The sequence below is a fragment of the Lithohypha guttulata genome, assembly GCF_036872675.1.
Source record: "Lithohypha guttulata strain CCFEE 5908 chromosome Unknown scaffold_7, whole genome shotgun sequence".
NCBI classification, from domain to species: domain Eukaryota; kingdom Fungi; phylum Ascomycota; class Eurotiomycetes; order Chaetothyriales; family Trichomeriaceae; genus Lithohypha; species Lithohypha guttulata.
In genome coordinates, this window is record NW_027042756.1 from 334,965 (window position 1) to 361,041 (window position 26,077).

A 26,077-nucleotide genomic window follows, 5' to 3' on the forward strand; every position below is an offset into this window, starting at 1 on the left:
GTATAGCATCTCGTCGTTATCATGAATCATAAACTTCCAGGTGCCTCATTTCTCTCCCAACCTCGTCTCAACACCGGTTCTAATGCGCTCCTTCTCGGCAGCAAGGTCATCCTTGGAAGCATCATATCGCACATTTCCGACCTGATTGAAGGGGTTCTCTGGACTTCGCTCAAACTCTTTCCTGCATATTTCCACACGCTGGTTCTTCCTCAGGCCTTGATACTCTTTCTCAATTTCGGGTAGTCTTCTTTCTTCAAACTTGGCATAAGCAGCCTTGAACCGTCTTTCGGGATGCCTTTCTAGTTTCGTGTCGTTGGAGTCACTAGCCAAGGCTAGGGCATCCAAAGCGTTGTCAATGCCGGAAGCGTTCAGGGTAGTGCTTCTCGAGGTGGCGGGCTCGTCGTCTAGTTGTCCTAGATCCAGTGTGCCTTTGGATTTCTTCTCGGCAGTCTTCTTGTTGGCGCCCTTTGGTTTCGAAGGTTGTGAAGCCTCCTCTTCAGCTAGCAGTCGATCTCGTTCGGCTTTCTTTGCTGCAGCTTCCGCCTTCTTTGCTTCAGCGTCTACTTTCTTTGACGCATCTTTGGCACCTTTCTGCCATTCGGCTGATTCTACTGCGGCGGTTTTGGCGTCAACTTGTGCTTGCTTTTTAGCAGCTGCATCGGCCTTCTTCGCATTGCCTGCGACTTTCTTAGTATTCTCGCCACCTTTCTTGCCTCCCATGATTGCAGTCGTGGTAATGTAGGTAGTAATGTTGACAATGACAAAGATTCGTATGAATTGAGTGGGTGAGAATGCTCGCCAAAGTCTGCTCATAAGAAAAAAGAACGAAGGAAGAGTGGGCTCACTTATGGACTTATGGGCGACGCGAACGAGTCATCATGCCCACGTTGTTGCCTGGCAATTTCACAGCATGTGCCGCTGTTCGGATCTACACTGTATGCACGTGACTTCGAGTACTCTTTCGGAAGAACTTTCGCAGACGTCAAGTCAGTATATACACCTAATCATGAATCGCGCAACCATAGTAATGCTAACTACACAATGTTATAGCTTAATGGCACGTGAAGTCGAGACCCTTGGGAGCAGCCGTCACGTCCTCAGCTGTGTCCCATCGTCTTTGCAATCCTAGGCGAGCGTCTCGTTGCTACTGGCTGCTCTTTCTCTGTACTCTTTGCAGCAGATTGGGGGTTGAGCCTATCACCGACCACCTTCTTCCTCGAACGAGGCGTTCTCGGTACACGACTGCGAGATACGGTATCACCTGAAGGTTTCTCCCCTGTCTCGACGTGGTGCTTGTCTGCTGCCGATGCTTTGTTATGGTTTTGCCGTGACTTGGCTCGACTTGGTGTGGTCTGTGTTGTCGCTTGCGGTTCTGGCGAGTCAACTGTCATCTGTTCAGGTGACACTGTGTTCCTCTGCCTATTGCTTCGTCTTGGCGTCATGTTCGCCGGCCTGGAGGCCTTCCCTCTAGCTGAGCGCGACTTTTTCGAGGGCTGAGCACCACCACTGTTGACAGTTATCTCGTCCTGCTCTAAACCACTGTCTTGCTCAGGAGTTTCCGGGGGTGGCTGTAGCTCTTCTAGAGGAAGATCTATGTCGACATCCATATCGTCCGGTACTTCCGGTACTTGAGAAGTGGGCCGAGTGGTCGTAAGCTTCACGCTTCTCGTTACTTTGCGACTTGTAACTTGAGACTTCGACACTTTCACGCGGATACCTTGCACCCCAAGAGCTGTAGATTTTGACCTTTTGCCAGCCATCTTTACTAGTCCACCTTGTTTAGAAGCCGCAGAGTCGTTCTCTTGAGTTCTTGCTGGGAGTCGACCAGCCGTGGCGCTGCGCTGACCTGCTCGCGCTTTGGCTGGCGGTTTCTTTTGACCACGTTTCGCCTGGTGGATACTTCCCACAAAACCTGTGAGTAAATCCAAGGGCTCTGGCTCCGAGTCGGTAGCGGGAGCGAATGAGATCAAATCAGCGCCTGACGCGAAGGGGTCCGATTGGCTCTTTCTTTCCGTCTCTGGTTCCATGAACGGTTTCTCGCCAGGCACTGAAGGAAGCACGAGCTCGACCCCATGCTCGGAATGCTGCCCTAGGCCACGATCCTTGTGGGAACGTAGATTCGACTTATCGGCAGTGCTTCTAGGTTCTTCCCATGGTGGAGCGAGTTGAGGAATCCTGTTAGACGATGTAGCAACTCTCGGTCTAGTGTATGATTGCACTACGGACAACCCCTCATCATGCAGGTGTGGGATTTCGGGAAGGTGATCGTCTTGCCGACCACCATGCGCCATTGGGTTCATAGGATCAGGATCGATATTGTCAAAATCAGTAACCGGCTCAGAACCAGAGAAGCCTTCAGCTTCGAAGTGTGGTGACGAGTCCTGTGGTGACTTCATCCCATCAAACGATGTGTATATATTCGGATCATCAACAGGTGAAGTTTGATTTGGGTCAGGCATATTTATGTCTTCGTCGGCAGACACACATCTCTCAACAAATGGCGAACTCAAGAAGGACAGGTGATTTGGCCCACAAACCTCCATGAAACTTTGTGAATATCTGTCTGTCACTGTCGGCCTCGGAGTATCGGGGCGTGACGGAACTTGCAAGGGATCAGGGGCAGGGGATCCTATCAACGCTTTTGTGCTGGCTGTATCGACGCAGTCGAGGTGTCGCCTTAGTGGACTACTTCGACCGGTCGAGGCACAGCTGGCTGAGGCTGTTGGCCGCATGAAGGGGCTTTCAGGTCGGCCTGCAATGCCAGGCAACCTGAAAGGTGTGTCGTCTTCTTTGGGAGTGCTACTCGTTTTCAGTGCAAGTGCTTCTTCATTCAAAGGTTGCGGTTCGTCCTCATCCAATATCGGCCGAGTTTCACTAGCTAGAGAGCTTGTACGAGAAGGACATCTTTGTGGTGATCGAGGTATCGTTGAGGGATGATGTCCTTGCACTTCAACAGGAGTAGGGTCGGATAGGTATGGCTTAGCGTGCATCAACGAGGAGTGTCGACTGGTCGCATGAGTAAATTTGGACGCTCGGTAGTCGTCGAGCGCAGTCTCAGTGCTGACTGACCCAATATGATCCCGAGAGGTGTGCTTCGAACTTGCTAGCTCCTCCTCGCCTGAAGCCACGGCATGTTTGTAAATATTAAAAAGGTCTTGTCGTGTCAAGGTTGGATCAGCATCGTGTAGAGCTTGCCGGGTATGTTTCGATTTGATTTGTTTCAGCACGCGGTCGATCTGCGGGCTCGTTCCATCGAGATCCAAGTTCACAGCGAAGGAATTTACTGACTGTGTATCGGGCGACTCTACAGATTTACCATTCGTTACATTCGTGGTTTGGGGCTCGTGAATGTCGTTGTGGTATTGTTCAGTCTTTGAAGTAATTGTATGGCTACCGAAATGTGTCTCGAACGAGAAAAGCATGCCGTCACCGCCAGCACCAGAGATTGCCCGTGCTGGAGGAATAGAAGTTCGTCGAGCTTGGTGCTGGCCTGTTTTTTCAATTGAAGACTTTTGAAATTGCTCTTCCACCTCATCCTCCGCTTTGACTTCAAGATAATCGTCGAAGGCAGGTGCAGGATACTCCCCTCCATAAATCTGTCTGAGCTCATCCTCAAGAGTACGACGGGGCGACTGATCGTCCCGGTTCGACAGATCGAATTCCTCATCGTGCGAGTACAAAAGTTGGTCTGGCTCTAAGTCACCTTCAAACAAGTCATCCACACTATTCTCTCGCAGAGACTGAAGAGTTGACCGCTTGGGGGTCCCGGTAGTCATGATGTTGGCGTCGTAATAATTCCTGCAAGGACTGACTGAGATGTTGCCAGAAATCCAGACCTACTGCAACTAGAGTTGCAACAAAAAAACAGAGCAAAACCAATTGATGCCTGACCGTTCAAGCCGCCAAGTAGCGAACAACAAACAAAGACTTCTGCGTGAGTCCATAGCACAGACCACCGTATGGAATGTATCACTTTCCTCGACATTCTCCTTGAGCAAACCAAATTTGGAACACGCCTCCGGTGGCCCTTGTTCGTAGAGCCACGACACCGAGGAGTGTGACGACCTTGCGTGTCGTCATTGTAGCAATAAGATGCGAGAGACTTTGACACAAAGCAGTCTCGTGAATTGTTGGTAGTTCTCCAACCAACATGAAACACAAGCAGTCAGTCAGCAAAGCCGCCGCGTGACTACCCTTCTTTACCCAGCTTCCGGGCATACACCTTTCTTTCTATTTCACGTGTTTTCTCTTTCTCGTCCATATCTCGCTCGATCTCTTTACTCTTCCTCTCATTGTCGTCCAACATCTTTCTCAGGTCCCTCGCTGTATCTTCCCGAGCCTTCTCAGCAGCCTCAGAAGTTGAGTATTGACGAACAAGAGCCTCCAGATGGTACGAGCGCAATTCCTCGATTGTAAAGGGTTTCAAAGTGATCGGGTTTAGCGTTGTCGTTAGTGATACAGACCCGTTCTGTACGCGTAAGCCAGGGCCTTCGGATCCTACAGTCGTAAGAACGTCGCCTGCAGCAGTGGGTAGCTTCACTTCATGTACGATAGGGTGAATTGGCACAGCGCGACGCGTAGAGCTCAGAGGCACGACCTCGTCAGGTCTTATCCTGCTCTTCACATCATCAAGCATGACTGTGGCGCATTTGCAGTGAGAGCCACTCTCGTATAACCATAGCCTGAATCTTGGTTCTTGGGCAGCGACCGTGATAATAGCATTGAGACATTGATCCGAGATCAAGTCACGCTCTGAGCAGGATCGCTACACCTGCCCGGCCCGAACTGGGCAAGAACTGCTAGCTTTGATGTAGAGAAAGTAGCCTCTCTTCTCCACCATAAAGCACAAACGGCACGGCCCTTTTGTTTTGTAAAGCATTGCTAGTAGCATAAAAAAGCAGTCCATGTCAAAGAAGAATGCTTTCGCTTCGTTCTACCAGAACGTCAAGAACATACTAGGATTGAGAAACAAAATGCATTATGCCGTGGTTCCAGGGTATCTCTAACGCCATCGCTATGCAGTAAGATTGAACGCGACCATCGTTACTGACATCGTATTCCATTCAAATTACCCAAGAAATCTTTCTATACCTCCCCTTACAGTCATCCATACGCTATTGCTTTCATCTTGTTCCTGATTAACGTGCATGCTCCGTATGGTCTCGACGGGTCGTTGATTGATGATGTTCTTTTCGTCAACAAAAGATCCGTGCAAGCCGTAAGTAACCCGCATCGGCAGATGGACTTTTCCAACGACAGTTTTCATATCTCGTGCGTTGATGATCCAGAGTTCCGACTTGGCATCCGCAGTACATTCACCGTCTTCGTCAAGCTGGGATTCATCGAACACATATGTTAAGAGCCATCCCTCATCTTCATGTGTACCACCTTTCTGGGCCACGAAACGTGGTTCCTGGGCAAAATGCCTCGGTGGGAGCTTAAAGACCTGTATTGGATCATTGGGGTCATCCGAAGCCATTACCTCTGTAATACTACGCATGTCAACACAGCCGGTCACTGGTGTTATGCCGGGATCCTTTTTGCCTCGTCGAATTAGTGTTTCGGCGTCAACCTTGACAAGACAATCGATCTTGCTAGCTTTACCAAGCGAAGTGTTGAATGTTGTGTCCGATGCTGAACAGCCGTAGATATATCTGGCAGGACCCATAGATGTTTCCTCGCTTGTGCTTGGGAATTCAAAGGAGACCGCAGAAAGCCCAAATTGATAGTTGATCTTGTTTCCTGCTTCTTCAAGATCGAATTGATAGTAATAAAGCCGACATTGTTCCTCCTCGTCAGTGGCCGCAACCAAAGACGAAGGGGGAATGGCGATATTTCCGGCTGCGTAGACCACAGAAGCGGAAGTTAGTCTGCATGCCAGCATATTGACGGTAGAAGTCTTGACAACTCCGGTCATCTTGTCGTTGTAGTTGTCATCCCAAGTATTGGCAGTATGAAAGATGCAACATGCTTTGGTCTCAAACCATTGCGTGAGCTCCGGTTGGTGCCGAGGGAAAACACCAAATCTTGATCTTCCTTTGGCGTCGTAGTTTAGAGGTGGCTTGCCTTTGGCAATATTTACAGGATCCAAAGATAAAGGAAGGTCCATAATGACAGTGTGTCGAGAAGAAACTCCAAAGTCGTGCATCATCCGCGCGGACGAAACGCCAGGTATTGGTGCATTGAGCAGGCGAGTAGGCTTGTCCAGAGGCGCGATTGGTGTCATAGGTGGGTGTGTCGAAGGGATGGTGGAATAGTGAACAAACGGAGGTGCAAAGGTGGAATGAAACAAGATCAGCTCTTGCGTCTTGGGATCAACTCGAGGGTGAGCAGTCGTCCATTCCCTCATAAATCCTATTATGCCTTTGCCTCCGAACCCTGTACCTTCTTCACCACCTAATTCGCCCTCAGCACGCTTGCCATTGTACCAGCCCACAGTTTCTAAGCTGGGCAAAGCGATCCTCATGGGCGGGCCAGACTCGCAGGTAGCCAAACCTCGGCCATCGTGGAAGATGAAATGTGTGTTAGCTACACTAATCTTCTTGATCGCCTGCACCGACCCAGGCAATCGAGATAAGATAACGAGGAATATGGTGCGGAATATGGCACACATCACTTGGAGCAAAGTTGTGGCGGGATTGACGAGCGTTGCAATACTGGGCAGTATTGGTTTTGTAAGGTTCTTAGATGTTTGTGTCGATAAGAAGACATCAGTCAGGATGTACTGGTTGACAAACTCTGGCTGCACTCCTTTGTCGGTCCTCCTGAAGCTGACACCACTGAGCATACCATCGCCATCAAACCAATGTGCGTCTCTTCCTAAGTCCTTGTTCAATACTGGGTTGCCTCCATTGCGGACATATTCTCCTCCAAATAGCTCTTCCGGAATCTCGCCCGACCATGTACATGGCGTTAATGGTAGTGTTCGTTCAATAGGTGCGAAGTTTCCGCTGAGATATGGATGAACGTCGTCTCGTTTTCTCTTCCGAGGATTCGGTAGGACGGTGGCTTCCAGCATTGTAGATCTCTAAACACAAGTCTTGCTTATTAGAGTAGCTCAAACGGAGATGGTGTGCAGTTGGCAAAATGCAGTATATGAAGCGAACGTTAGTGGAGATGTGCTACCACAGGCACATGACGTCTCGAGCGAAGCAGCTCGGAAGTGTACAGGAAGCTTGAAAGGTGAAATACGCGTGTCGAAGGTCAAAGGAAGGCAATGTGAAGAAGGATAAACAGGCACGATATTACCCATATCTTGGACAAGCTTCCCTACAAGCCTTGGTAACTCGAACATGGGAACCGCAACATGCGGCAAGCTTCGAGCTTGTGACGTGCATTGTACGCAAACCCATCTGCGAGATTTGCACATGCAAAAACTTGAACTTGAAGCTCGAGTTTGAAGCCACATCGAAGTCACGCTATTCCGTTTTCGTTCTCGCTCACGTCTTGCCGCTTTGAGTCGGGCTTCGGAACGTCTCTCTGCGAGTTCGGCAAAGTCATGATGTCACTCATTGCCTAAGCTTGCAGCCTTGCATGGAAAGTGCAACTCAAGCTTCGTTGTTGCCCACCAAAAAGTCACCGTGGTGTCGGTCACTTGAAAATTGTTGAAGCGCACATTGGTCTGGGAACGCGCTACCGACAGTGCATGCTGGCTTCGAACCTGCCATATTCTGCTTGCACCGATGTCAACACCTAGCTTTTAACCCCGATTATGGCAAAATTGCACATTACCACTGCATCACTGCAATTGCTGCGTCTCGACCATGTCTAAATCGCGTTATCTGCTTCCAAGACCGTGATTTCCCAAGCTCGTTTGGATATCCGTATTGCGACGCGTGCTGCGAACATGTACGATTATGCTTGGGTGTAAGTGAAAGACCTGGTGAATTTTCTGTCTATGTGCTGATCGACGTCAAAGCCATGTGGTTTACACAATCCCCATTGCACTCTTCTTGAGTGTGGTCCTGGCACCATTGCTGACACGCTTGGATGTCTACAAAATCTGCTTCCTAGTCGTGGTCGCATTTTCATACACTCTCCCATGGTAAGCCTCTACAGTAGTCCTCCTCAGAAAAGACTAAATATTGAGAATTTAATGTTCAGGGATTCGTACTTGGTCAGAAATCGCATATGGAGTAGGTTTGCCCTGACCTCCGAAATACAGACCTGCAAGCTAATTGCCCGGCAGCATACCCTTCTGAGGCTGTCATTGGGCCTACCCTCTTCTCAGTCCCGATTGAAGAATTGTTCTTCTTCATTGTACAGACATATATTGTGAGTCCAAAGCTGCCTTCCGTGCTGACAATCCTGACGGCCCCAACAGACCACCTGCTTGCACATACTTCTAAACAAACCAGTGCTGAATGCTATCCACTTACACAATGAACACACCCAAGGTAAATTTCGAGTCCAGAAACGAATGGGCCAAGTGTTCTTCGCAGCCTGCTTCGTCGTCCCGTTGCTGTTGCCGACAGATCATCGTGAAGGCACGTATATGAAGCTCATCATCTGTTGGGTTGCTCCCATCTTCTATATGCTATGGACCTTCGGCTATCAACTCCTGCTAAGTCTGCCGGCGTCCAAGACGCTGCTTCCGATAGCGGTGCCGACACTCTTTCTCTGGGTCGTTGACACCCTTGCCCTTCAAAGGGGCACCTGGAGCATTGAGTCAGGCACGAAGCTTGGCATTCACGTATGGCCTCATCTCGAAATTGAGGAAGCCATGTTCTTCCTTGTTACCAACTCGATGATTGTCATGGGATCGTGCGCGTTTGACAATGCGGCCGCCATCCTTGATGCCTTCCCAAGCTTGTTTCCGAACGTTCCGGGCATGCCTTCACCACTACTGATGCTCCAAGGACTGTTCACGTCAACTTCTCGTTACGACCAAGATAGATTAGTTGGCCTCAGGAACGCTTTGGTTGTGTTATCGAAGAAGAGTCGGTCTTTCTACTTGGCTTCGGGAGTTTTCAGTGGTCGGCTTCGTATCGACCTCATCCTGCTTTACGGCTTCTGCAGAGTTGCAGATGATCTAATTGACGATGCCGCAAGCGCTGAAGAGGCAGAGTCTTGGATCGCTCATTTCACCAATTTCCTGGACGTGATGTACTCCAGTCATCGAGATTCTGCCCGCCTAGAGAAGGCTCTCGTACCATTTCCTCCATCCGCACAGACTATTCTGAGACTTTTGCCAGCAGAAAAGCTGCCCTCACAGCCTTTATACGCATTACTCGACGGGTTCCGAATGGATCTGGATTTCACGAACGAGAAAAGTACAGGTCATCCACCAATACAGACAGAAAACGATCTCGAAAAGTATGCTACATGCGTGGCTGCCACCATCGGCGAGCTTTGTTTGAGTCTTGTCTATGCACACGATCCTGATCAACATTATCCAGGGGCTCACGACAACCGAGAAGAATGCACTCAGGCAGGCATCAATATGGGGCGAGTGCTTCAATATATTAATATTGTCCGAGATGTGAAGACGGATGCAGAGACGGGCAGGTGCTATATACCCAACCAATGGCTCGCTAAGAAGTCTTTGACGCCTCATGAAAGGGAACAGGAGATATTGGACTGCAGGCAGCGGATTCTAACAGGCGCATTTGTGACTTATGCGGCAAACCGAGATGCGATTGAGGAGCTTCCCGCATATGCCAAAGGCGGTATCCGTGTCGCAGTGGAGAGTTATGTCGAAATTGGCAGAGTCTTACGAAGTCGTATGCAGAACGGACAGCCCTTGGACTTCGCTGGTGGGGGCAAAGCTGGTCGAGCAAGTGTACCCAAGTGGAGACGGGTGTGGGTGGGCTGGAGAACGATGGCAGGAAAAAGGGGAAGTATATAGTAATGTCCGTAATATCCTCTTACACCACCCTCTGCAGCATGTTGTTGTGAATCCAATATCGACATCTGTGGTTCTGACAAGGCTGAGTTCTTGGCTGTACCTTGCAGCCGACCAGGATGTAAGACCTTGGCCGATCTTGTGGGGCTCGCCAGGTGCGATCGCGTCAGTCCGATCCGCGCTAGCAGTCGCGGATTCCGAATACAGTGGTAGAGATCGCAAATACTTCCTCTTTTGCGAATATTTCAGCTCAACGAAAAGCTGGGAACTTTGTGGCAGGAGTTTTTCGAAATTTTGCCGAAAACGAGCGAAGGCATGAAGTCAAATTTTGGTAGCCGAGAACATCCATCGTCGGCTGTAACAGGACTCAAAAGTCATGAAGTCATCTTCTGCCATGCATCGAGTTCGCATGCATGGCAAGTTCCATAGCATGTGATTGACCGGTCGCCTTCGAATATGCACCAGAAGCTTTCTAGATTTATTCTCACAAACGTGTTGGTGGTGAACAAATAAAATCAATAACTGAACATGGAGAAGTCAAAGAGTGTGATTATTGTCGGTAAGTCAACTTTACACCGCTACAACAACTGGCACAACACTGACTTTGAAAGGTGCTGGTGCTGGTGGTATTGCAAGTGCAGCACGCCTCGCAAAAGCTGGCTTTCGAGTTACGGTCGTGGAGAAAAACGACCACAGTGGCGGACGATGCAGCTTAATCAACTGGGATGGCTACCGCTTCGACCAGGGACCATCTCTTCTTCTACTACCGGATCTCTTCCAAGAGGTCTTCCACGATCTCGACACCTCGATAGAGGCAGAAGGCGTAGAGCTGCTCAAATGCGAACCCAACTACAACATCTGGTTCGGCGACGGCGAGTCAATAGAGCTCTCCACCGATACCGCGCGTATGAAGAAGGAGGTTGAGAAGTGGGAAGGCAAAGACGGCTTTGAAAGATACCTGGCTTGGATGAAGGAGGCGCATGTTCACTATGAGGCCAGTATCACATACGTGCTGCGCCGAAACTTCACAAACCTGCTCAGCATGGTTCGTCCGGACTTTCTCGGGTATTTGGGTGCCCTGCATCCTTTCGAGAGTGTTTGGGCTCGCGCTTCCAGGTATTTCTATACGGAGCGATTACGCCGAGCCTTCACATTCGGAAGCATGTACATGGGTATGAGTCCTTTCGAGGCACCGGGCACATACAGTTTGCTGCAGTATACTGAGCTGGCTGAGGGCATATGGTATGTTTCGAAAGATTCCGGCATTGTGCAGAATACTAATTGGAGCTAGGTATCCTCGTGGAGGCTTCCACAAAATTCTTGACGCCCTTGTCAAGGTGGGCGAACGATTCGGAGTCGAATATCGATTCAATACCTCCGTTTCACAAGTTGTTGTCGACGAAAGAAACAAACGTGCCACTGGCGTCAGGTTGCAAAGTGGCGAAACACTAAATGCTGATATTGTCCTAATGAACGCGGATTTGGTTTACGCATACAAGAACCTACTGCCACCCTCTGCTACAGCCACAGCACTTGACAAGAAGCCAAGCTCATGCGCAAGTATCTCCTTCTACTGGGCTATGGATACCATAATATCACAACTGCACGCGCACAACGTCTTCCTCGCAGATGAATTCCAGGATAGCTTCGACGATATTTTTAAACGACAATTAATACCGAAAGAGCCCTCGTTCTACGTACACGTACCTGGCCGAGTCGATGAGAGCGCTGCTCCAGCTGGTAAAGATAGTGTTGTCGTGCTTGTGCCTTGTGGTCACCTTTTGGAGGGTGAGGCAAAGGCAGGATTGAATCCCAGCTCATTACAAGACTGGGATGCTATGATTTCAAAAGCCAGAGATTCTGTTATTGCCACCATCAAGGCACGATGTGGTGTGGATTTGAGGCAGCACATTATAAACGAAATGATCAACACACCCGCTTCGTGGAAGGACAGATTCAATCTGGACAAGGGAGCTATCCTAGGACTGAGCCACTCTTTCTTTAACGTTCTCAGTTTCCGACCCAACACCAAGCACGACTCCATTTCCGGACTTTACTTCGTGGGTGCGAGCACTCATCCTGGTACTGGTGTTCCGATCGTACTGGCAGGCAGCAAGATCACTTCCGACCAGATATTGGACGACTACGGCATGATCAAACCTTGGAGTCCAGGTGCACATAAGAGGAAGATTGTCAGCGAACTGGATGTTGAAGGACCAGTATCGTTCGACCTTGCTCGGACCTTGCTAGGCTTTTTGGTGTTTTTGATATTAGCGGTTTTGTACTTCAAGCTCCGTTGAGAAGTGTGCTCATAAACTCGGGGTTTCAAAATGTTTGGTGTTCAGGTGCACATAGACAACCTTTTCTCGAATCGCAGCAAATGGACATTGTTTTCCACTAACGGCATATTTGGGAGGTGTGGCTGGTGCGGGAGGAAAAAGCAGCAGCAAATTCTTCCTATAGCAGTTAGAACTCTAATGAATAGATTACGTACCACATTCAAGTTGCCAGCAGAATTCTGGTCGCCGCCTCCGATTTTCCGACGATTTGTGTTTGTGGTGTGATCTCATGCTTACGATCCTCACATATGCTTTACTGCTCATACATAGGTCCTTTGTCAATGCGGTCAGACTGAAGCGAATACTTGGGATATTCTAGGGATTTCGTGGTAGTCGTTCGATGGATATCGTCTTCGAAGGAACAACCAGCGACCTCTAATGATTGTTACTCTCGAGAACAGATTCTTCAAAAGCTTCGCGAGACCTGCCAGTCCTGCTCGAAGCGCAAACAAACATCGAAAACTGGCTAACGCCTTCCTTGAGGGCTCCTCTTCGCTGAACACTGGCAGCCTACATGCCGACGGTGCCGTACTTCCAGGGCTGTGACACGATGTCGACATGTGTTCATCGTTTGTGCTACAAGCTCGTACTGTTGTCCAAACAAACCTCTGCAGTGGAGGTTTGGTGCCATCAGCCCTATTACAGTGCGGTTTTGGTCGGACACATTGATTGAACAGCAGGCTTTATTTACCTGTCACAGCATACCGTGTAGACTGGTTTGACACAGTCGACATGGCAAACCATTCCACAGCGTTTGCTGGCATTCTTCTTCATGCCTCAGCTGTCCTCGTCCGTGCCTCGTTGCTTTGCTCAACGTGCCTCCATGATCTTACACGTTCATGTTGCGTGCAGGATACGTCCTCGTTGTTGCTGCTGACATGACGAGTTCCTAGTGCCTGCAGTGTCTGGACTTCGAGTCTGGAAAAGGTTGGGTTTGTTTGGTGATTTATGAACATGGCTTCACTTCTTATGTGACCACCTATCCAGCATAGAGTGGTTGCTGAAGCTCTAATTGTTGCCCCTCAGGTCGCATTGTCGTTGCATTTGCTCAAGGGAAGATGACTTCTCTTGTGGCTTGGTCGTGAGCGAAAGCAGCGTGCAAGGATGAGCTTGTCCGTGGTCAGTGCCCCAAGTCCCAAGCGTTAAAGACCTTCACATGCGTATGAACGGCATCAACTACATCGGCTGCACTGTTTGAGGTGGTACATCGACCATCGCATTGCATCACACTTGCCAGCACGTTCCGTCACACATCGTCCACACAAAACCCTTACAGCCACGAGGCCTTCTTATAGCGTGGGCTAAATGGCCAGCGAGTGGTCCTCTCTCCCAGACCTGACCTAATCGACAATAACGAAAAAGTTCTTCACGACAAAAAGAACGCGTACCAGTACAACCTGTGGACCGATATTCCATGCTCCTAACAGCCATGTCTCTCGTTAGGCGCAATGACGCTCTGGATATCAACGGATTCAGCAATACCGTCACAACCAACAACCACATCACTAGTCGAGGCAGCAACTGGTACTTTACTGTCTGTGCACTAATGTCTGTTAGCACTCTTATATTCATGGGTCTCTCTTTACGAAAACCGCAATCGCACAGGCTCTTCCACTATATCGCAGCTGCCTTTGCGCTGGTCGCCGCAATTGCATATTTCTCAATGGGCTCAAACCTTGGCTGGACTGCTATTCAAGTTGAGTTTCGACGACGAAGCCCCAAGGTTGCTGGCATGATGAGGCAGATCTTCTATGTTCGGTACATTGACTGGTTCGTGACCACACCACTGCTACTCCTCAAGCTACTCTTGACCTGCGGTATGCCAACTCCGACTATTGTCTATACTATGCTCATCAACGAGGTGATGATTGTTTGTGGTCTTGTTGGTGCGCTGGTCAAGACGTCCTACAAGTGGGGATACTTCGTTTTTGGGTGTTTCGCCTTCTTCTTCGTTGCCTACACTGTGGCTTTCCAGGGACGATCGTATGCGTGTACCCTAGGTCAAGACATCAGCAAGATTTACACTATGGCTGCTATTCCCATGATCGCTGTCTGGATGCTTTACCCAGGTAAGTCCCATACAGACTTGTATATGAGACACGTCCTTGGACTAATCCCTACCAGTTGCATGGGGCGTCTGCGAGGGTGGCAACGTGATCGCACCTGATTCTGAGGCAGTGTTTTATGGCATTCTGGACTTGACTACGAAACTTCTAATTCCTGGACTGCTAATCTGGAATCACCGTAATATCGATCTAGCACGACTTGGCTTTCACATTCGGAATGTGCCCGAAGGAGGTTTGCCCGGTAGCGAGAAGCGTGGTCCTCATCAGCAGACAGGCGTTGCTGCACCAGCAACTGCCAATACAGAAACTCCTGTCAATACTGTCTAGATTACCTCATGGCATCGCGGCTAGATAAGTTATCAAATTTCTACCACAACCGAATCATAATTGCACACCTACCTAGGTCTAGAACCTCGACGACCTTCCACCTCTAGTGGAGACACCATACTGCAATGACTTATGTTACTGGTGTACCGGCGCCATGCTCATCTTGCAAGATAGCCAGCAACTTCGAAGCATTGAATGTAATTTGAATAGAATCTAATATACCGTTACACTCACCACGTCTGCCTCGGTACATCTTGAAGTGCCTTCACGAACGGGTGATAAGAATTCACTACGTCCTAGCGCAAATCTCGTGATCCAATGACCCGATTAACTTGTATCCAGTAACCATGAGAGCGATCTGCCGGCAAACCTACACACAACCACTTCGATGTCGAAAGCATATCTGCCCCTTTACTCCACGTAGTCGAATAGCAGCCGAGCATGAACCGAAAAGCTACCCCATTGCAATAATCTTAGTGCGCACCCAGTGCAGAGGGTAACAGAACGGCAGGCTATTAACTTACGGCTCAAAATCTGACCAAGTCCAGATCAAAGGCCGACGTACAAGCAACAACAGCAAGATAGGCAGCCGAGACTGTGCCTTGCGTTGACAACGGCTGTTCGGGAATTGCAAAATCACGATCATATCGCCATGATAGTGTCAAAAGCAAGGACAGCAAACCCCATGCTCTCTCTTCACTTTCGAGGTCCTGGTGCAATCTGCTTGCCTTGGCATTTCTTCAAGCAAAGATGGTCTTGGTTCGAATTCTGACGCCGGTCGTAGCAAACTCTCCAGAATTCAGAATTGGCCGACGCCTAGCACGGAAGAAGCAAGGTCTTCGCGCCCCTTCAGTGTGGACGAATCGGGGCATTTGGAAGCACACCACAGCAAACTCGATCTAGCACGTCGATCTTGGAGATAATCCACTTTTTCATTTGACCTATGGAAAGATGAGCGCAAATGTCCTACGGCGAGAGTTTCATCTTCTCCCTGTAATCAAACTTCAGGCGGACTTTCCTAGTCTGCGCTTTGCGAAATTGCTGAACTTCGTTCTAACGCAACTGCACCCAATCCTCGCTGACACCATGTACTGCATTGCAACGTTCATCTGTGTACCGACAAAGTTGCAATCTCGTATGATCTTCGTGCTCCGACTAGGTCATGTGCTACGCATCGACTCGTTCAAGGTAGTTCAAAATGCGGGTGTCCAGCGTAGTGGCACAAAGGTGAGTGACAAAGTTCAGAATCATATACACCCTTGCTCTGCTTCGCTTTGAATACGACCGCTCTGTTATCTTCCTTTCCACAGGGTCTACTGTTGCTGTTTGCTACACCGTCTGTTTCAGACTCCTCTTGGGGTCGTCCAGAGTTACTGCGCTCCCTCGCAGGTCCAACTGCAAACACTCCTTCATGGTGCAGCTTTGGTGGTGACTACTCTGCACACCTCACGAACCTACACGCGACCATAGACACCGCAGAAGACCTTCGCTGACCGAGCTGGTCGAATTGCACGACATGCGCATGATCAACTTTACAGCAACAGCTGTCTTACCAAGCCTTGCACTGGCTGATGTTAGCACCTGGAACTCATGGAGTGTACCAACATCTGTACCCGTAACAACGACTATTACTAAAACGCTCCTCCACTTCAACTACAACGAGACCACGACAATGACGTTATCTTCACCGACCGGGAGCGCTTTCACGGTATCGAATGTGACGGCAACCGCTACCCCCACTGGATCTTTCAAACCTACTCTGTCACCCAGCAGTACTACAGCAGCCATTGCAATGTTTTCGTCTGGCTCTGCTTCCATTCCAGAGATGAATGCCGCCATTGCAGCGATCGCAGGTATTGGTGCTGTCGCATACGGCCTGTATTAGACCAATTCTAGCTGCCATACAGTCTGTCGATCCGACTGCAATTGTTCTTTGCACAAGCTCTCCCTCTTCAGCCAGCGCTGTCGAGCTCTCCTTCCTTGCACATAATCTTTACCGACCTCTGCGAGTGTTCGCATTACCTATACCACCTCTCCGTGAGAAGCTTTTTTCGCCCAGTGCGCATCAACAAGTGGTTCGAAGCTAGGCTTCACCATGACATATCACAGTCTTCATGATCACGACCCGGTTTAAAGTCCAGATATTACTGGAATATTACGAGATACCCCCATCTATGTTCATCGTTATAGCATAGCGACCGTGCTGCGACTTTCGACAGCATGGTAGATACTTTTTGTTTTTAGCATACACGACCGGTGTGATTAGACAGGCCTTCTGTTGAAAGAGGGCCGAATGCAAAGCATATCAGGTCAAGCAATAATAGCGTTCTTGCAGTATAGGCAGTTAATGAAGCATTCTCCTGCACGTTGAGCGAAGGTGTTGAGTGGTTGTTTGGTGGTATTCTCTTTGCTTATAGCTAGTTACAGTAGTATCATACAACCAAGATGCTACCTCGAACATTATTGCTGATGGTTCTCGCGTGGCGTCATCCTCTACTGATACGTGCAAGCTATCAAAAGCTGTCTGCAAGCAAAGTTCGTGCTGCATCGTGGAGCCGGATCCTTCCTTGCTCCTGCCGATTTTGCGGAGCGAGACATGGAGTGGCGGGCGGAGAGAAAACGCGCCTTGTGGCCCGAGACGCGTCGGCGCGTTGACATCATTCGCCCAACATCCTCAGTCTCGATCGTTTCTTCCTCACGCGAGCACAATATTTTCTTAGCATCACTCGCGCCTTCCTTGTCGCTGCTTTTGTCGACTCTACGCGACGTCGAAGAAGTTATGCATTATTCGAGACCTCGTGGCTGAATTGTCGAGAGCTTTCCGTGCTTATAGTCGCCTCCAACATACTGGGCCATTGGACGCCCACAAGCGTTTCCATTGAACGTGTATCTGGACCTCGCACCTCCTTGCATCATCAAGATGGACGACGAAGATATTCAACTACCAGCACTTCCGTCAACCCTACCAGATCCCCAGCTTCCACGGTTGCCGTTCTCTCAGATCAAGTCCCGCAAACGCTTCATTCGCTCGGACGAAGTCACTGATGCAGATATCTTATCTGGCTCAGCACGTACCTCATCGGACCCAGCACTTTTCTCGAGTGACGAAACTCCCGACGCTGAGAACTATGCTGCTCCCAAACGGCGCAAGAAGCAGACGTACGCTGGTACTTGGTGGGGTGCTCGCATGGCACGTACAAGAGCTGGAAGTCATGGTCTAAGCAGCGACGGCAGTTCCCGAAGAGGTGGGAAACGCAGATTCACGCGTAACTTCGACTCTGGCATCTTCATGTGCAGTGACGATAGCAATACAGAACCTAGCTCGGATTCTAGTTTTGGTAGGGAGCTGGTCGAGGAGCAAAAGCGCAGCGTCAGAAAGAGCTTTCTGCAGCAATCACAATCTCCAGTCAGATCGCAGCCACCAAGCCCACAGGTTATATCGCCACAGCGCATGCGCGTCAAGCAAGACGTGATGCGTGACTCTAAGGAAGACCTTGTACTCTCCGTTATTCGCACGTGTGTAGAGCAATGTAAGGAGGATGTGGATTTATCGTAAGTTCGTTCGAGATACGTGGAGCTTCTTGCTAATTCGACACAGGAATATGAGCATAGACACACTGCCAGCCGAGCTTCGCGAACTGGCGACTATAGTCAAAGACGACCCTGCAGATCTGGCACAATTTGAGTCATTGGTAGCACGTCCTCGGCTATATCTTTCCAATAACCTCATAAGGGAGTTCCCAACTCCAATCCTTGAGCTGAGCAACCTTCGACTGCTCAGTATTCGGCAAAATAAGCTCACTAGGTTGCCACCTGGCATACGCAACCTAACCAAACTAGAGACACTGAACATCTCTGGGAATCGACTACAGCACTTACCTGTGGAAGTACTCGACTTGATGGCACATCATCGGCTTTCCGAGTTGCATAGCGAGCCAAACCCGTGGATGTGGTACTCCACCAACCACGTGGGCAACTACGCCCCTTACTCGACAAAGCGGCGGTTGAGCTACGACAACAAAGCTCGCAGGAACGACATGACATTTGATATCTCGGCAGGCTTAGTGGCAGCTCGCGAGCAAGTCAACGAGATGACAGCCGCAGCCAGCACAAACCAGCCGAAAAGCAGTGTGCCACGCCTATCAGAACTTGTCCTCCGCCAGCTCTCACAGGTCAACAACTCGAAAACTGATCTTTCAGCACTCCTACCTAGCGACGCTCCTCCAACGGTCACAACCATGCTCGGAGACTTGTATACTGCTCAGACAGAAGGAGGCCGACGTTGCGCATGTTGTCAGCGATTGTACATCAACCCAGCGCGAAGATGGATAGAGTGGTGGAGGGTTTGGGTTAGGATGGCAGTAGCGGAAAACCCTGTGTCGGGGTTGCACAGACCGCACCTTTCTAGCGATCAGACCTTGCCGTTTGAGGTTGGTATATGTGAGGCTTGTGCTTGAAATGGCAGATCATGTCCAAGAGTTGTTCTTCTACGTCTTCTGACCACTCAATATACATACTCCCGTGCCGCTGCATACTTATAAGTCCGATGCTGTCGTTCCTCCTCAATACGTAGTCTAGCATGACCCAGCATGGGCCCATTGTACACATGCTCAGCCTGCTTACATGGCTTCTCATCCCCCGTCTGGTCGCAGCACGTCCACAGAAATCCCTCTGGATGACTAATTCGATCGCCGTCGTTGTCACGATCCGGCTCTTCCCAGTCATCAGCCCAAACTTCTGAGTCGTCGTCCCTCTCCGATTCTCCAGGATGGTAGTTGCACACTTGATTTGAGTTGTTGTTGCGCTCGTCGTACTCTCTACCGCAATTCATACAGCGTACCATGAGAGGAGCAGGATTCGACAGCTTTTGCCGTTTGGTGCCTGGGTTAGTGGTCTGGCTGACTTTTTCGCTAGACGCTGCACGTTTATGTGGAGGTTGAGAATCGTTGTTAGCAGTAGCTAGACTGTTGTCCTGATGATTAGTACCTGTGGTATCCTGACTTTCGGTCAGGTCAATAGGTACTGCTTCGGATCCACCACTTTCGGTGCTCGGTTCTTGGGAAGTACAGAGCTCTTCGTGAAGGATTCTTGCTAAGTCTGAGTGATGCTGGCATAGGCTATTGAGGATTCTGCGAAGATTATCTTCGTGAAGAGTTTTGATGGCTCTGGATAGAGCTTGATGCTCCGGGCCTGTCAGGTCGGTAGACATATTTATTTGTACAGTGGTAACATGTAGTGTTTTCAGTACAGCACCTGCGAGGCTGGCGTCTAGTCGACTTCCTACCTAGAAATGTATCGCCTATTGCTTGTTCCGAAAAAGGAGTCGACGATGATCTCTTTTGACTCCACACTTTCAGTAGCTATGTTTGATCCCACAATGCTCGCATTCTCAAATTCATCCTTCTTCAGCCTTCATTCGGAGAATTTTCTCAAGGCGAAGCTGATGGGGATTTGATGATTTACGAAACAATTCTAATGAGCTGTCCTTCTGGATCTAGGAGGTTCTGACCCACAGATGATCCGCTTCTGCTGTGCATTGTTCTTCGTCATCGCGATACATCGTATCACTTTGAAGTCTAAAAACGTACCAGTTGAAAGTAGGTAGCAATACTACAGGCAACAATCGATTGAGTCTTGAGCTGACGAACTCGAACACTAACCAACAACTCGAAAAGCACTGATGAATTTAGGCGACTGCTTCGTCATGTTCAAACGAGCATTGAGCGCTTATAATCGAACCTGGTTGCCCTAATGACTGTACGAGCAAAGCAAACGGCCGGACTTCCTTCTGTACTACACAGAACACTACCTCAAAGTTTCCAAAACGTTCATGCCGCAAAACGACAGCCTAGCCGAAAACTTCTCGCACTTCGAGTGCCTTGCATAGACTTTCGAACTCCAGAGACACTGATCGTATACACGATCCAACTGCGGATCAAGGAGCACTAACCTACGCATGCCAGCCTGACAGCAAGTATTGTCAGGCCGTACGAGCAAAGACCATGGCGCTGCCTAGCAATCCCTATCAAACTCACCAGGGGTCAAGCACAGCAAGTAGCACAGCTATTCAACTACACGAGCCCACGCCCCTCTTCACAAGCATGGACTAAGCAGTCATCGACGCGATTCACTCTGGAGGCCGACAGGTCATTAAGGATGTTCTAGGCGGATCAGGCAGCTTTTGCACAACTGGGGCATGTCTTTTTTGCAGTGATGCAGAATCGAGGGCTATCGCCTGGATCATTCATGCCGGAGACGATTTTCCTGCTAAGGCAGAAAGCCAGATACGCAAGTGGCAAATTAATCTATCTTTGCAGAAGACTAAAGGTATACTGTCAACCTGTGGTCTTCTGGTTTACAAAGATGGAACCTTCGGTCGTGCGTCGGAAACAGCCTTATGCAAGAACTGGTCCGTATTGACATGTGTATAGCAAAGACGTTTCGATACACAAATCCAGTACTTCAGGTCAAGCCAGTCGACCTGCAAAAGACCCAGATGCTATTTTCCAGAGTCCTGCATTTCCTGGCTAGTCCTACAGAGCTTCAATCGCAGATGAATGACTTAAGAAGACTCGGGGCTAACTCCGGCGGGAACAAAGATGAACACAAGCAAAAAATCCTATGGGAGCCAGCGCCACTGTCCTGTTCACATGAAAATCTTGTTGCGTGCTTTGCAGCTGCAATCATGGCCCACGTCTTCTCACCTAACCATATCGAACTTATGGCTTTCTTCGGTATCAGAGAAGAGCCATTTAACTCTATTGTCATTGACTCTTTGGCGACTGCATTCTTGAGATTAAGAGTAGGAGAATCGAATAAAGGTATCGTCGTTATTCGAGCTGGCGAGCATGGGTCGCTGTCCATGCAAATGGGCAGATCACTACACTGGCAAAGACCATATTACGCTTCTGATTCAGATAACTCGAGCAGCAAGATAGTTGACACTACTGGAGCAGGTAAAGCCTTTCTAGGAGGACTTGCAATGGGCTACTTGAAGAGTAGGGATCATGTCGAAGCATCGCATTATGGTGCTGCAGTGGCTAGTTTCATGCTTGAACAAGTGGGTCTTCCATCGCTCACTTACGATGAGGTCACGGAGAAGGAGCTCTGGAACAATGACAACCCGTACAGGCGCCTCGAGTCGCTCGAAGACTGACATGAATTGTGGTCATCAAGTCATGGGGTCCTTGGAAAGTTGTCCTTCTGCAAAGAAAAGTCCTGCGTCAATTGATCTTGATCAGCATGGCTTGTTACCTCCTTCTTTTGCATCAACTTTCTTTTCTCGTACTGACACGAAGCAGACACAAGGAGGTAGTCATGTAGGAAATGGATGTTACCATGGTTGCGGGCCGCAATGTGCAAATGGTCAAAGATGTGGTCCCACATACTCCACGGTCAGCCGCCACAATCGGCACCTTAACGTGGCTGTACGGCATACCACAGCAACATTGTTACTATCGATAACCGGAAATGCTCATGGAAGCAACGACCTCCTCGCGCGCCTTTCGCATCGATTTATGAACGCGTCTCATTCGCGTAGAAATGTCCCTTCTTTGTATGGATCTCGACCGCCTTCAAGCCTTCCACCACCATTGTCTATACATGTCATCGATACATTAGCGCAATATCATCCTTCTGGAAAAGAGCTTTCAGTTTAGTGATTAAATGAGACCAAGATGAGCTATTTTTCTCGACCCCGAGCCTACTCGAAGCCAACAAAGGAAGAAGTAAAGGAGCTTGATTATCACCTTGCAAGAGTTTCACCACATGAATTGCACTTAATCTGTCAGATGGCAGCGTCAGAGTCGTCCGAGGTAGCTAAAATTCTGATGAAGGTCATGGTGAATGCCAAGCTTGTTGCACAACCTGTTTATGAGACAGTCCAGGAAGAGCACGAACATTTCAACTTCGGTGGTTCAATAAGGCACGAGCATGGTCTACCTACTCCAAACGAATCTTGTGAGGATAGCGAGATGAGTGGCATAGAAGATCCGCAATCTGAGATGTCAGAAACTTTGGAACGAAGTGCCAGAGGAGCACAAGGTCTTCAGCCTGTTATGCCTTTATCTCACTTCTCGAATCGTCCTTCGAACAAGCGCAAATCTCTGGCTGATAGGGACGACAAGCCACCGACTCTGTCACCACGTACCAATAGGTCCAAAAAGCTGCGTAACACTTCTCGTGACCTGGCGATAAATTGTGAAGCCAGCAACCATACCTCACATGAAGCACATTGGAGGAACAAACATTCGTGTCGTAATTGTGGTCACTTCGTCGAATCTCATCAATGGGACAATCTTCACGGTTGCATGTATCATCCGGGAAGTCGTCAGAGCAAGCAATGGTCATGTTGTTTGTCAGACATGAATGTGCCTGGATGTGTGATCACTCGACATCAGGAGCTCGATGTAAGCTGACAGAAACTTGAAAGGGAGCACAGTTTCATTCGTCTCTCAGTCTCCAGGCGTTCGTTGAAGTATGGGTATCAGTCAGTTTTGGATGATCTTGTTCATGCTCAACCTGTTCGAACAGTGTAGTAATGGCATTGTTGAGTACTAGCGCATGCGCAATAATAGTCTCTCCCGAAACAAGCATGGCCGGGCTTCTCTCAGGCCTTTGACGTACAGAATACATTCCTAAAAGCCACAACATGGCATTTGAGCGCATGCCAGGGACGAAGATAGATCAACTTCAAGTGTGAAACATGGCGCCTGCAATCGCGGCTCGCTGCTGACCTTCAACAACTATCATTGGTTCGGGGAACCTTCTCCCGACATTATGGGTACTGACTGTTCCCACCCCTCCAAATTGTCCTGTAAACTCCCCATCCTCGTTAACACGATCTTGTGGTCGATATTGTCTGTCTTTAGTAATCCGCTGCAGTCAATCATGCGGTCTACTAGTTCGCGGCCCCAGCGGTATCGCTGTCCCAAAAGAACGATACCTCCGACACTCTGCTCATGATGCAGACCGTCCGAGCCACGAAACCAGGTCTTGGGGCGGCTGCATTAGCTTGACATCAGAGAGCCTTCCTATTTCAGGCAGAGATGGGCGCTTCAACATTGTATAGATGGCGGTCTTGCCAGGGACACTTTAGCGCCCGTCGCTGCTATTCTTTATGTATCTTTCGTCTCATGCCTCACATGTCGGAGATGGTACTCAATTGAATCTCCCTCGAGGCAGCTTGGGAGCGACTCCTGACCGAGCTGTATCTTAATTCAGCCCGGTGATTCTGTGGCAGTCCAGTCATCAGCAAAAGCCTCTCCTGGTTACCGATCGACGAATGTTGATTTGTCCTTACAGCTCTAAAAACTACACCGAGCCACGAATTCTCGACAGTCCTTCCGCGACAACCATCAGGACACTCGAACAATCGTCTCTATTGTCCGCTGTCTCTCGCGCAATCCAGTCAGGCAGTGAACAGGCCGATCCTGGTCCGCTACTTATTCTCCGTTACTACACTGCCCGGCCACGTCAAGCCATTTCCTAAAATCAGCCACGCGTTCGCAGGAGCCTGTACTGTATATGAATGAGGACAAACTATGTCGATTGCTGGACTGAAGGGTCCCAAACATGGAGCTTATCCTGTAGTAAATACTGAAGAGAAGAGCCATGACGATTTTCAGCCCAGCCTTCACCACACCTTGACCTCAGGAACCAGGTCACAGAGACCGGCTGACTTTTGGACGAGATGGCAGAACCTGGCAAACACGTATTGGCTGTATGAAGCAATAAGCTGTCTCATCTCATTGGCTGCTCTCGGCGCCCTGATCGCCATACTAGTGATTTTTAACGGTCGTGCACGGCCACAATGGCCGGACTTCGTGTCGATCAACACTCTGGTTGCCATTATGACTGCTATCTTGAAAGCTTCGTTGATGCTTCCTATTGCTGAAGGTATTTCGGAGTTGAAGTGGCAATGGTTCGAAAAGCCACGGACGCTAAGCGATATCAGCACCTTCGATTCAGCGAGCCGTGGTCCCTGGGGATCTTTCTTGTTTCTCTTCAGTATTAGACGAAGTGTTCTGGCCAGCTGTGGAGCGATAATTACGATATGTGCTCTGGCCATCGACCCCTTCTCGCAGCAGGTTCTGAAATATCAAAACTGCCTGGAACCAAACACTGCTGCAATGGCGCAGATCCCACGTACCAACGCTTACAGTGCACGAGGGTTACGTGCGGGCGCGGGTGTTACTGTTCTCGACACTACCATGACGCTGTCAATTTACAATGGGATTTTGGCACCACTTACAAATGCTTCCTCTCTTGTGGCGACCTCATGTCCGTCAGGAAATTGCACCTTCAGCGCAGATGCTGGTTCATCATACTCGTCCATTGCTATATGCCAACGGTCCGAGGACATCTCGCGCTACATACAAAACAATACATCGCTCATGAGAGCAGAAAATTACTCCCTTCCAAGTGGTCCGACTATTGGAAACAGGTATGTACTGAGCTCAAACGTCATTGATTACCGCTACTCCGAGGACTTGGCTATTTATCAGAGTCCGGAGGATGAATATCTCAAAGATATGCTGTTCACGACCGAATTTCTGATGTTACGAAACTTCACTCAGCCTATCGCATATCGGTCTTCGTTGTATCCCTGCATCAAGACCTGGGGTGGGAACATAACGCTTGGCGAGCTTGTAGAAATTGAAACTGCTAGCGTGCCAGCAGAATTCGTGGACGGATATGTTAGTCAAGTCGCAAAAGAAACCTTGCGCAACGGATCTCGGCAGGCTTGCCAACCAACAACTCAGGAAACCGACATCAATGTGATCTCTGTCAAAGCTCACAGCAGATCGTATGCCGACTCGCCAATAAATGTCACCAGCGTAAGCAATATTCCGAACGACACAATACTCTGGTATCCACCTGACTGCATCTGGAAATTCGATGCCACATCAGCCAATGCTAATACAGAGTTCCTACGTACCCTGTTTCTGTTCAATAACGTTAGCCGTGCAGATCGCGGCGGCGCAGTCTTGGGTGACCTCTGGCTGCTCAATATATGGGCCAATGGGCTTGCAAACATGAGCAGCGTAAATGATTACATGGACAACCTGGCAGCGCACATGACAGCAACTATCCGCTCTCGCGGCGACGAAACGACACTACCCTACACCAACTACGCAAGTGGTATAGTTCTGGAGAACCAGACTTGTATTCATGTACGCTGGTCATGGCTGGCGCTTCCTTCATCTCTTGTGGTGTGTTCAGTACTCTTCCTCACAGCGACCATCGTGTCAACGTCTGCACGACGACACGAGAGCTATGCACATGCATCACTGACTGCAGCTGGGCCCTTGAAGTCCTCACCGTTGCCACTGATATTCCATGGCATTGAGCCGAGCACCCTACACGCACTGGATCATCCTGGTAATTTAGCTGACATGCAAAGGATAGCTGGAGGCCTCGAATTCAGGCTCGGCCGTTCGCTTGCGGACGAGAATTGGTATTTTGTGCATGACAAGCAACAATGAGGTGGATGTATGCTT

At 49.4% G+C, this 26,077-nt stretch overlaps 10 protein-coding genes across 10 annotated transcripts; 6 read left to right on the top strand and 4 right to left on the bottom strand.

The window, feature by feature from the left end:
- Window positions 1-45: 45 nt before the first annotated feature.
- Window positions 46-720, bottom strand: LTR64_007968 (uncharacterized protein; the record flags this gene model as incomplete). Its single annotated transcript, XM_064902284.1, has 1 exon — window positions 46-720. One exon carries the CDS (start codon window positions 718-720, stop codon window positions 46-48), a length of 675 nt encoding a protein of 224 aa, XP_064751258.1.
- Window positions 721-1,097: 377 nt separating this feature from the next.
- On the bottom strand, window positions 1,098-4,080 carry LTR64_007969 (uncharacterized protein; the record flags this gene model as incomplete). The annotated part of the gene is made up of 2 exons (XM_064902285.1): window positions 1,098-3,798; window positions 4,001-4,080. 2 exons carry the CDS (start codon window positions 4,078-4,080, stop codon window positions 1,098-1,100), a joined length of 2,781 nt encoding a protein of 926 aa, XP_064751259.1.
- A 109-nt stretch (window positions 4,081-4,189) lies between these two features.
- Window positions 4,190-4,636, bottom strand: LTR64_007970 (uncharacterized protein; the record flags this gene model as incomplete). Its single annotated transcript, XM_064902286.1, has 1 exon — window positions 4,190-4,636. One exon carries the CDS (start codon window positions 4,634-4,636, stop codon window positions 4,190-4,192), a length of 447 nt encoding a protein of 148 aa, XP_064751260.1.
- Window positions 4,637-5,068: 432 nt separating this feature from the next.
- On the bottom strand, window positions 5,069-7,018 carry LTR64_007971 (uncharacterized protein; the record flags this gene model as incomplete). The annotated part of the gene is made up of 1 exon (XM_064902287.1): window positions 5,069-7,018. One exon carries the CDS (start codon window positions 7,016-7,018, stop codon window positions 5,069-5,071), a length of 1,950 nt encoding a protein of 649 aa, XP_064751261.1.
- An 828-nt stretch (window positions 7,019-7,846) lies between these two features.
- On the top strand, window positions 7,847-9,847 carry LTR64_007972 (uncharacterized protein; the record flags this gene model as incomplete). Its single annotated transcript, XM_064902288.1, has 5 exons — window positions 7,847-7,866; window positions 7,919-8,044; window positions 8,104-8,135; window positions 8,189-8,274; window positions 8,324-9,847. 5 exons carry the CDS (start codon window positions 7,847-7,849, stop codon window positions 9,845-9,847), a joined length of 1,788 nt encoding a protein of 595 aa, XP_064751262.1.
- A 525-nt stretch (window positions 9,848-10,372) lies between these two features.
- LTR64_007973 (uncharacterized protein) lies at window positions 10,373-12,144 on the top strand (the record flags this gene model as incomplete). The annotated part of the gene is made up of 3 exons (XM_064902289.1): window positions 10,373-10,403; window positions 10,456-11,086; window positions 11,136-12,144. The coding sequence occupies 3 exons, from the start codon at window positions 10,373-10,375 to the stop codon at window positions 12,142-12,144; spliced, it is 1,671 nt and encodes a 556-aa protein (XP_064751263.1).
- Window positions 12,145-13,612: 1,468 nt separating this feature from the next.
- Window positions 13,613-14,576, top strand: LTR64_007974 (uncharacterized protein; the record flags this gene model as incomplete). Its single annotated transcript, XM_064902290.1, has 2 exons — window positions 13,613-14,252; window positions 14,308-14,576. 2 exons carry the CDS (start codon window positions 13,613-13,615, stop codon window positions 14,574-14,576), a joined length of 909 nt encoding a protein of 302 aa, XP_064751264.1.
- Window positions 14,577-17,496: 2,920 nt separating this feature from the next.
- Window positions 17,497-19,033, top strand: LTR64_007975 (uncharacterized protein; the record flags this gene model as incomplete). Its single annotated transcript, XM_064902291.1, has 2 exons — window positions 17,497-18,128; window positions 18,175-19,033. The coding sequence occupies 2 exons, from the start codon at window positions 17,497-17,499 to the stop codon at window positions 19,031-19,033; spliced, it is 1,491 nt and encodes a 496-aa protein (XP_064751265.1).
- A 2,228-nt stretch (window positions 19,034-21,261) lies between these two features.
- LTR64_007976 (uncharacterized protein) lies at window positions 21,262-21,732 on the top strand (the record flags this gene model as incomplete). Its single annotated transcript, XM_064902292.1, has 1 exon — window positions 21,262-21,732. The coding sequence occupies one exon, from the start codon at window positions 21,262-21,264 to the stop codon at window positions 21,730-21,732; it is 471 nt and encodes a 156-aa protein (XP_064751266.1).
- A 2,695-nt stretch (window positions 21,733-24,427) lies between these two features.
- On the top strand, window positions 24,428-25,871 carry LTR64_007977 (uncharacterized protein; the record flags this gene model as incomplete). Its single annotated transcript, XM_064902293.1, has 2 exons — window positions 24,428-25,750; window positions 25,815-25,871. The coding sequence occupies 2 exons, from the start codon at window positions 24,428-24,430 to the stop codon at window positions 25,869-25,871; spliced, it is 1,380 nt and encodes a 459-aa protein (XP_064751267.1).
- Between the last annotated feature and the right edge of the window lie 206 nt (window positions 25,872-26,077).